This window comes from Eurypyga helias, unplaced genomic scaffold, assembly GCF_000690775.1.
Source record: "Eurypyga helias isolate BGI_N326 unplaced genomic scaffold, ASM69077v1 scaffold14221, whole genome shotgun sequence".
Classification (NCBI taxonomy): Eukaryota; Metazoa; Chordata; class Aves; order Eurypygiformes; family Eurypygidae; genus Eurypyga; species Eurypyga helias.
The window spans coordinates 32,381-42,541 of record NW_010230280.1 but is presented as its reverse complement, the minus strand read 5'-3'; the positions used below and the strand labels follow the sequence as shown (position 1 = coordinate 42,541).

The following is a 10,161-nucleotide window of genomic DNA, read 5'->3' as shown; positions in this document are numbered from 1 at the left end:
GCAAAGAAGGTGTTACCCAAAAAAGTGATTCTCTGGCATCAGTTCAGGTTTTCTAGGTGCTCTTGTCTTACAGTAATAAATAGTGGCATATCCACTTTGCCCTCATTCTTTGTCCATCTAAACAAGTCCAAACTCATATTTCAATGAGGGTGTAAAAACAATAGTGGCTGAGGATATACCTTTGCTTCTATTTATTTTTTCCTTGGCCTGCGTGACAGACTTGGTAGTCCCACAGCAAACTGCCGGCTTGCACCATTCACTCTTCAGCAACTGCAGCCTTTCTCATTGGCTCCCAGCCCGACCTCACCAAGCAGCAAGGTACACCCGGACATCTGCCCCAGTGATGCACTGTCCTTTGCTCTACGCTGTCCAATTTTATACACTATCCTTTGCTTAAATGTTTGGGTCAAGCAAACATCCCCAGATACAGGTATGCTAATAAACTCCTCTCCACTTGGCTCAAAAGCATCATCCCTGCCAGGAAAGGATTAGGCTCTCCATAATTTTTATCTGTTTCATCCAATTTAAGGACATCTGTGGTTGGCCTCCTGGAGCATGCAGTCGCTTCTGCAGAAGCTCTACCTGGGCTGTTTCAGAGGGACCCACTGGTCCCCGTCTGCCCCACACTGGCTGCACGTCTGCCCGGAGGGAGAAGGTAAACAGAGAACGAGGCATTCACGCCATGCGTAACAAACGGCTCTTGGTACCGAGTGAGGAAAATTATCTCACCGAAACAGATAAAGAGAAAGGGTAGGTTTGTATGGTAAGGACCAGACCTCTCCTGACTCCCGTCCGTGACGTAGGCGGTGCCTCCAGCTAAAAGTCCCTTCTGCCCTGGCTGCGTGCCCCAGACCCGGCTTGTGGAGGCTTGTGCGCACCAAGGACCTGCCTAGCGAGCGCTCAGCGCCATGTCTGTGACGATATGCCAGTCCATGGGCTTCGTGGTATCTGCTTTAGGAATAGGAGGCATCATCGCATCAACGTGCATGGACCAGTGGAGCACCCAAGACTTGTACAATAACCCGGTGACTGCAGTGTTCAACTACCAGGGCCTCTGGCGCACGTGTGTCCGGGACAGCTCCGGCTTCACCGAATGCCGCGGATACTTCACCATCCTGGGGCTGCCAGGTAAGGCTTAGCGGCCGCGAGGGCAAAGATGTGGGAGGGCAGAGCCGCCGGCACATGCCAGAAGCCATGTGTGAGTGGTGGTGATGGGTGATTTGTGGTGCAGAGCGGGGGAACCAAATTTTAGCCAAAAAGTTCCTCAGGTGCTCACCCTGTTTGGATGACAGATCCCTTGGAGGGATCTGAATGCGAACCCCCTCCCATGGCCAAGGTGAGGTTCAGCAAAACTCATTACAGCTGAGGTGCTTGAGGTGTTGTCCAGGCAATATACCCAGGGCAGTGGGTGCTCCGTGGGGTGATTTGTTCCCTGTGCCGTAGCTGATTTTGATTTGGGTACGCGCTCCTACCCCAGCAGCATGGCTGTGCGTGGCTTCCCAACAGAAACCACTAATATTCTTGGCATCAGAGAAGATCCTCTTCTAAGAGGATATGTCACAGTTCAGCTCACTGTATTTCTGTTCAAGCTAACAACACCAGGCTGGATTTCTCCCTAATTCTCCTTTGGTTCCAGTTTTTTCTTCCACGGGTATCATTCCTGTCCTGGTTGTGCCCAGAGTATCTAGGGGTGCAAACAACTAGGTTACAACAGGATTATCTGGATTTCCTTCTTTCCTTCTTGCCTCCTTGCCTTAATACAGTGAGAAAAAAGGCACTTAGACTATTATATCCATCTAGCCTCTGTGCTTTGACGCAGCAAGAATGGAGGAAAGAAGCCAATTATATCAGCAAATCATTGCAGAACTGCAAAACGGCATTTCCAAAACACACAGAAATAAGCACTGTGCACAAAAATTGCTTCTTTTGCAACTAGTCCATCTTTGCGCAAATCAAACCAGTATAACCCACTGCAGCTGGGGCCTCAGACACCAGGATGAGGGGTGTTTCGTCCCTGAGCTGTGTTTCCATGTCACTCATCTCTGGATCCTCACTCCCAACTGGTGTCCGGCGTTAGCTGTGCCGCAGCATCCCTGTGCAGTTGCCAGGGATGCCCGTGAGCATCTTACCCTTGCCGGAGCCATGGTTTCAAATGTCCCTCGTTCACACATGGTCTAGAAGGCCTGATCCTGCCTGGACATCCCGTTGTGCAGCCCCTGTCAAAAGCTGCGTGCTGTGGGGGGTACAAGTGAATGGAGGATGACATCCAAATAGGGATGTTTGTGCAGGGCTTGCCTTCGCACACCGATCCCAGCAGCTGGCGAAGCCGAGCGGTTTCACCAAGGGAAAAAGCGTGCGGCAAGGGGCAGGACAGGTTGGTAAAACTTGACTCCAGCAGGCTAATTGCTTATAGGTAAAAAGGTTAAAGTTGCCGTATGAGGAAGAAATAGAGGTGTAAAAAGCAAATCCTCCCCCCTACCCCACACATGCTGCCACCACACGCTGCAGAACATCCACCGTTCTTCAGCTCTGAAAGTTTAAGATTACAGAATATGTAACGCTACTGAAGAAGCAATTAAACTTTTCAAGTGTTCATCTCTGGGAACTACTTCAGTCTTTGAATAAACCAGAATACTTGAGGTTTGGGGTTGTTTGGTTTTGTGGTTGTTTTTTGTTGGTTTGGTTTTTTTTTTTTTCTCAAAATACCTCTGTTTCTGACCTAAGCATTCAGTGAAAAGCTTTTCCTTCATTCTGCAGACAGGCTGCGGGGATCAGTCTGTCCCTCCTCAGCTCCATCCAACAAGCTCTGCAGCTCCCTCTCAGTTACAGACAGAAACGAGCATCCTAACCTAAATGTCAGGATTTCTAATGAACTACAGTGGAATTAACAAGTGTGATTTGCTGGGTTGATTGCAGTTGCCTACAAAAAGGGATTTAAAAAAGCCCAAAGAATAAGGCACAGCCTTTAAAGGGGGACCCTGAACCCCTCAGAGTAGCTGTCCTCCTCTCCAGTGCTGTTGGAGATTTGGTGCCTGCCCCGCCGCTGTGCAGGAATATGGATATTTATGTGCTTTCTGTCCTGACAAGATGATTTCGGTGACCGGTGCTATCAGCACTGCCCTACAGAGTGAGGTGGCATTCTTTTTTTCCCTTTTTAATGAACTGGGTTTGCTCTTCTGAAGTCACTCCCGTGTTCTCCCCCCTCTTTTTCCCTCCTGTTATATATTGTCTGACACTTCCAGTCTCTGGAGAAGCTGGTGCTAAAACAAGTGCCCCACTGCTGTGCTTTATAGATTGGCTTCGTCTTCTGAATGCATCTGCTCCTACGGGCATTTCTCCCCACCTGCCGCCAGCAAAAGGCAACTGTGTCCCTAACAGGAGGGGAAAAACAATGCTAAAAATCAAATTATTAATTTGCTAAGATACTGTTCAAGCAGATCATGCCAGTGTTTATTTTAACCGTGCTGCACCTTGATCTCCATTAAACCCCCCCTTGCTAACCGCACCATAGTTAATGGTTTGTCAGCATTTCTATTATAAACCCCTATTTATTATTCTGACAATGGCAATTTATATTGGGAACAATAGTGCCAGAGTGAATAAAAATAATAGGACTCCAGTAAAGCAGTGAGGTGACCTGAGTACGTCAATGAAGTCCTGGTTTCCGAGGATTTTTTTTTTTTTCTCTATCCCTTGCTCCCATAGCAAAAATTAAACTTGTCTTGCCCATCATCTATCTTCAATTTAGTTGGGAATTTTAATTTCAAATAGATTGTGGAAAAATCAAGATAATAGATGAAAATGAGAAATAACACGGGTAGTTTATGGCTCTCACCCTTGCTGCTCAGCTATAAACAGTCAGTCTCTGGTGAAATATGCCACTTGAGGACTAAGCCTGTTTGTTCTGATTTTGCTTTCTCTTATTATTTTTTGCTGCTTGCTTTGGAGTGTCGGCAGACCTTACTGTGATTGTCTGGAGGACACGATCTGAATGTGAACACACAAATAGCAGACAAATAGCAATACCTGAGCTCTGGCAAGGCTGGTTGTTTCACTAGCGTGGAAGTCACAAGGTACGTTAGGTTAAAAGGAGAATTTTTCAGTTGCTTACAAGTTTGCTAAACTACAATAACATGGGTAGTGATTTTCCTGTTGTCTCTCTTGGTCTCTTATTTCCAGACCTCTTCAGCTAGACAAGTTCAGCCATTTTTGAAAGGATATTTTCTTCTCAAGTCAAAACCCATTTTGACCCTTTCAGAAAGGCTAAGGCATCTCTCTGCTCTGGAACAAAAGGCTGGTGACTTGAAAAAAATAAGCATTTTTTTGCTTTTCTAACAGCAAACTTTGAAAGTCTGAGGGCACCCTGGTAAAATTCTGCAACTGGTTAATGGGCATGTGTTGCTAGAGGGGTCAGAGTAAAAATAGCTCATGGCAGTGTAATCATGACTGTCAAGACTTTTGCATAAAACTGCTTTTAGTTTTGCTGGTGCGAGGTAGCAGAGGTTGGTAGATGTTCCCCAAGGAGAATTCATGTCTGGGAAGGCTTAATGTTGGAGTGTCTGGGTTTTTTTTTCTTTCATATCAATGATGTTGGGATAAGGTGTTCTTTTTATTCGTATAACCAACCCATATTTTGTGGCATAGCCCTAGTAATACCCTTCCTCTGGGGATTTTGGAGAAAGAGCACAGCATCCTGGCCAAAGCAACAGCATCTTTGCTCTCTGGAATTGCTTTATGCCCAAAGCTTGTAAAGATGGGGACAGCTAGTTGCCATGTCATGATCCTGCACTGGCGATGGTCATGGCAAAGCCCCTTCCAAGCTCTGCTTGTTACTTAAAATCCTTTGATACAGTTTGGCTCCAATTTTTGAAATTTCTGCAGACAACAGCTCTAAGCTGTTTAAACTCTTTTGAGACTGAGCTTTTGCTCAGAGAAGGGTTTCAGTGGCCCAGGGGATCTGGAGACTTGGTATAACCTATCAAGGGAATGTGTGAGGCTGCAGTGGGTTTGCACTCACAGCAGGAAGTGAAGGAGGTGTGGGGTTGGGGAAAAGAGCTAATGTGAGATCCTTAGAGAGGTTTCGGGCATCCCAGTTCCTGGTGACAGGGTGGGAGAGGTGGCAGGAAGCCCAGAAGGGGATGTCAGGATGCTAGAAGCGTGCATCACTTCCTTGCTACTGTCTCATGCTTTTACACCACGAAAGGTCAAGTCACATGAAAAATAATCTTAAAGGATCTGGGATAAGGGCCAGAAAAGTAGCAAGGCAAGGGAAATGGCAAGGTGCTGTGGAGATGTGGGTCTAGGCTACAGCTTACAGACATCTAAGGAAGGTCACAGCTTCATGCACCCCAGCTTTGCTGAGGGACCTCCAAAACTGGTCTGTACCACCTGAAGACGAATGGGCTAGAGTGGGTCTGAGCTGGTATGGGTCCCTTCCATGACCTCCTTTCACCACTGAGTTTCAGAAAGACCAGTCAGCCCTTCTCATGCTACTGTGTGGTGGGCCACACGCTTCTGGAGGTTGTGGTCATCACAGCAATGGAGGGGAAGAAAAAGAAAGGTGGTTTGGTTTGTTTCGGTCTGAACAAGCTGGAATTGACAGGCAGGGTGTGAGCTATATTTGCAAAATTTAAAGTAAACATGAGCTGTAGGTGATTTTTATGGGAGAGGCATGATAACATTCAGGAGTTGCAATGGGGCCAGTGAACAGTTTTGAGATAATATAGAGTTCAGTGCCTGGGTAGATAAAGCAAGTATGAGCTGAAATAAAGAGGGGAGGGAAGCGGTCACAAAGTACCCTTCCTTTCCCTAGTTTGGGTAAACGGATGCAGATGTCCCCATACTCAGAGTGGGAGCCCTGTTCTCTGCTCCTTGGTGAATAAGCTTGGCCTTTGCAAGAACTGTCTCCCCACCATGTCCTTCCTTAGATCCTGCTCAACATTACCACATGGCATGGCTAGCCCTCCAGCCCAAGCATTCAACCACCTTGGTGGAGACTGAGCAACAGGCACATGCTTGGAGAGAGATCCCCATCCTTTAACCACTCTAGGCTGTAGATATCTTCCAAGAGTGGCTGGAGATGAGACTCAAGTTGTAGTAAAGATGCTTAGACATGCTCTACAGCTATCCTATCACCCAACCACTTTTCAGCTCATGCTCTGAGCCAGCAGTTCAGATAAAACTCTCAGGGGATCTTCTGTTATTGGGCTGGGTGCTGGGAAAATGGGATGATGAGTTTTTTGCAAAGGGAAACATATTTTCCCTTATCATGAGTGCCTCACAAAGAACCATTAACAATAAGCTTAAAATAAGACCATTTCAGAAAGGCAGAGCAAATGGGCTAGGGGAAAGGTTGGGATGGAAACAAGTCTGTGTTTTTCCTCCCGAGTTTTGCTTCAACCAACCACTGAGGAAGGTATTTTCGTGAGTGCTTTGAGTTCCTAGTGTTTTCAAGTGTGATGCTAATCAGAGCATGAGAAATGGCAAGCGGCTAATGCTGGGATGGCTGGATAGCACCTTAGGCAACATGCTTAGGGATAAGCAAATAGAAACTCCTCCAGAACACAGTAATTCTTCAAAGACACTACATGGAGTGCTAAGCAATGTTGGGTGTTTGTCTACCTCTTAGCTAAGGACTGCAGCATGACCCTTGTTACTGAAGTTGCTTGCTCAGCTCCGTTTTTAGAGGGAGCATGCATGAGGTTTCAAGAGGGAATGTGCAGCCTCTTTAGAGACATGATTCAATTTGGCCCTTAAAATCCAAAGTAGACCAGTTCATCTGGGTTTTCTTGCATGTCTGGAGACTGTTGATGATATTTTTGGTTGCTTCACTATTGCTCTGAGGTTTTGATGTCCCTGAGTAAGAGGGATGACAGGAACCGTCAGCAGGAGAAAAACATATCCCCAGGGAAAAGCGAGGCAGCACTGCCTGGATGGCAGACTCCAGCTCAGGGCACAAATGGGGGCAATCCAGGGGATGAACCTCTTGTCAATAGGTGTGTTGGGAGGAGAAATGGGTCTTTGGAGTGTGAAATGGTGGAGGGGGAGAGAAGGTCTCTGTTGGCTTGAAATGCTGCTCCAGCTTGCATGAAGCTGAAACCAGGAGAAATGGTCAGAGGAAGGAGTGGTGGCTCCCCTCCCAGCAAAGCAAACATGTGGACACAGTGCACAGGAGGGCCACCTCCACTGGTATTCATGCAACTACCCAGTCATCCAATGTAGCAGCAAAAAAAGTAATTTAAATAGTGGTGGAGATTTTTGGGGAAAAAATACAGAAAAAAATGTTTGCTCTTTGTATCCTACTCCCTTTTCTTTTTCCTCCCCAGGGTTTTTTTAGCTGTGACTTGTCCATGGGTCTGTTATTTTGTGCAGCCCTGCAAGCTGTTGCACACTAATGCTGTGGGGAGACACCACCCTTGGGAATAGGGATTATGTCCCAGAGGAACATCTGTCCCTGGGATATGGTTTGAAAGACTGAAGTGGTCTCTTACCACTAGATGGCTGGAAGGTGGCAAGTCCTGGGGCACAAAAAAGGAGTCCAGGAGAGCTTCCAGGAAGGATCAGGGTTGGGGCACAACCAGCCTTTCTAGACTGGGGCATGGGTATGGGTACAGCAAGGGATTGTGTGAAAGGGCATCTAGTTCCTGCTGCTGCTGGGGTCACCACCTACCGCAGCTGTGGGGAAGTGGAGGATGGGGTGGAGAGCTGGTCACATCACTTGTTTTAGCACTTGTTGTCCTCCCAGATCCTAGGTCCTCCTCATCTCCAAGGTTTCATAATGAATTACCCAAGATGAGGAATGTTAGTCAGCATGCCCTATCCCTCAGAGCTTGAGCAGCTCTTACAATCTCTGCTTCTTGAGAGCTCACGCTTATGTTTTTTGTTCACGCTATTATGTCTGCTGGCGACTTCTGACTTTAGATATGTTGGAGCGAGCCCTTCCCCTGATATAAACTTACCAAAGTCAGCCTAAGTGACTAAATCTGAATAAAACTGCTGGAAGCAAAGACATCTTGTGCTTGACCCAGGAGGGCTTTGATGCCTGTGATTTGAGGCCACTAGACATGTGCATTGTTCTCTGGCTGCTACAGCAGAGGCCAGTGCAAAAGCATTTCTCTCTCCTGCCCACCAGCTTGCTGCACAGCCACAAAAGCAAAAGGGGTGTCCTGGGCAGTCATTCTCCAATAGGCAGAAGTAATAGCCAACATGTGGTAATCCCACTGTAACTCATCCATCCACAGAAATCGGCCTCTCCTCTCTTCCTGGTGGTTTTCACACCAGGTGATGGTATTGGTGCCTGTGGCACAGGGTGGTATCAGGACTGGATAAAGCAGGAATTTCTTTATAGATCAGAGCGGATGTAAATCAGTTGGAGCACGGTATTAGATGAGAATAGATGAGCGTGAAGTCTGGAAGGTCCTTGAAAGTCAATGCGCTCCATCAGTGGAGTGGCATGGTGAATTTATATTGCTCCCCTGAGCCCAGCACTTCTCCACTTTTCCCTAATTTTTATATCCTCCCACCCTTTTTTCCAGGTCCATCCTCCAACCAATATAGACAAGTATCTGTAAAATGGCACGTTCCAAATGACCCCTGTGCCCTCCCTCTCCTCCTCCCCACACAGGTTTCAGTGGGGCCACATGATGGGTGATGCACATGGGAGGAGAGCAGAGTTGCAGGACCTTTGCTGGATCAGCTTGGGGCTCTTGGCTCGATGCCCTGGGTTGCGCAATGGTCATCATCCAAGGCAACCTCGGTGATGTTCAAAGTGGCTGCAAAGAGCAACCATGTCTGAGTTTGTTCCCTGGGTTGAGCTGTGGCTCTGCATCCTCCCACAGAGCATCCCTGTCTATCACCATGCCTCTTGTGCAGATGTCTGCATGGGTGGCTGGGTGTAGAGGTGTCCCTATCTTGGTCTGATGGCAGACCTACTCCCCCTTTGCATAAGCAGAAGGCCAGAGAGGCGATGTTTGCCAGGGAACGTGATCCTTCCCTCTGCCCCTCTCAGCACGTTTGCACTGTGCCAAGCACGCAGGAGAAGCCCAATGGACAGCAAAGGGTTTCACTGGGGGGACGGCGCATGTTCCAAGTGGGTTGCCCAACACTCAATGGAGTGTGTCTGCTTAGCTGGGGAAGGACAAGCACTTCTAAAGGACAAAAGCTCGTATCTCTGGCCCTGCTAGCATAAACCTACCCGGCGAGAGTGAAACTGGACTATCTTGCAAAAACACTTTGAGCAAACACACTGCTCAATGGAAAGCATCTGATAAGAGCTGCTGTGTTTCTGGTGGCTCAGTCGAGAGGACTTCGGTGCTCCCATTAGGTCTGCGGCTTCATCAGGGCTGTCTCACCTCCTCTTGCCGGGAGAGACACCATGTCCACGACCATCTGCCAGGTGACGGGGTTCATCGTTTCGTCGCTGGGTGTTGCGGGGTGCATTGTGTCCACTGCCATGGATATGTGGAGCACGCAGGACTTGTATGACAACCCGGTCACGGCCGTCTTCCAATATCAGGGACTGTGGAGGAGCTGCGTGCGGCAGAGCTCTGGCTTTACAGAGTGCCGGCCATATTTCACCATTCTTGGGCTGCCAGGTAGGGGCAAAAGATGCACCAGGTTTAAACTAGGAGTTCTCCTGTAGCTCTGCACAGTTTTAACCAAAAGCAGGATCAGATATTTGAAGCACTTTGTGAGGAATAAAATTTCCAGGCGTCCCAGTGTATGAGCATAAAAATATGTGCATATTTGTTACCAGGATAGTAACTTTACTCAGTGGAGGTTACAACTGGGAGCATGTATAGGGGAATCTGGATGAGCATCATGGGTTCAGTCCCGTTTGCTGGCATAAATTAGCACAGCTCCACTGATGTGAGGAGAGTGAGTATGTTTAAACCCACAGATATTCTGTCCCTTTCAATTGAAACACAAAGAAAACAGCTGGATGTAATTTTGCATTGTTATCAGGATAATGGTTTCTACGTAAAACATTTGAACTACTTTTTTTCTCCAAAGAGAAAACTGGAATTGAAGAAATCTGCCTGTGAGCAGTGTGTGTAGGAAGGGCGAGAAGGGAAAGGGTGCATTCAGTCACTTCACGTTATGTGGGGAGTTTTAGTATTTAAAAAGTAGATTGCAGAGAGGTATTACATTTTCTTTTGCTTG

General features: G+C 47.5%; 1 protein-coding gene across 2 annotated transcripts in view; it reads left to right on the top strand.

Moving 5' to 3' along the window:
- The first annotated feature begins 908 nt into the window (after window positions 1–908).
- The window catches only part of CLDN18 (claudin 18), a 15,772-nt gene continuing 6,519 nt past the window's right edge, over window positions 909–10,161 (top strand). The window contains exon 1 of one of the 2 annotated variants that reach the window (XM_010160687.1): window positions 909–1,128. In XM_010160687.1, coding sequence (XP_010158989.1) covers window positions 909–1,128 — 220 coding nt within the window. Of the gene's footprint in view, window positions 1,129–9,373; window positions 9,594–10,161 lie in introns of those variants that run through there. The other variant, XM_010160686.1, reaches the window with a different exon arrangement.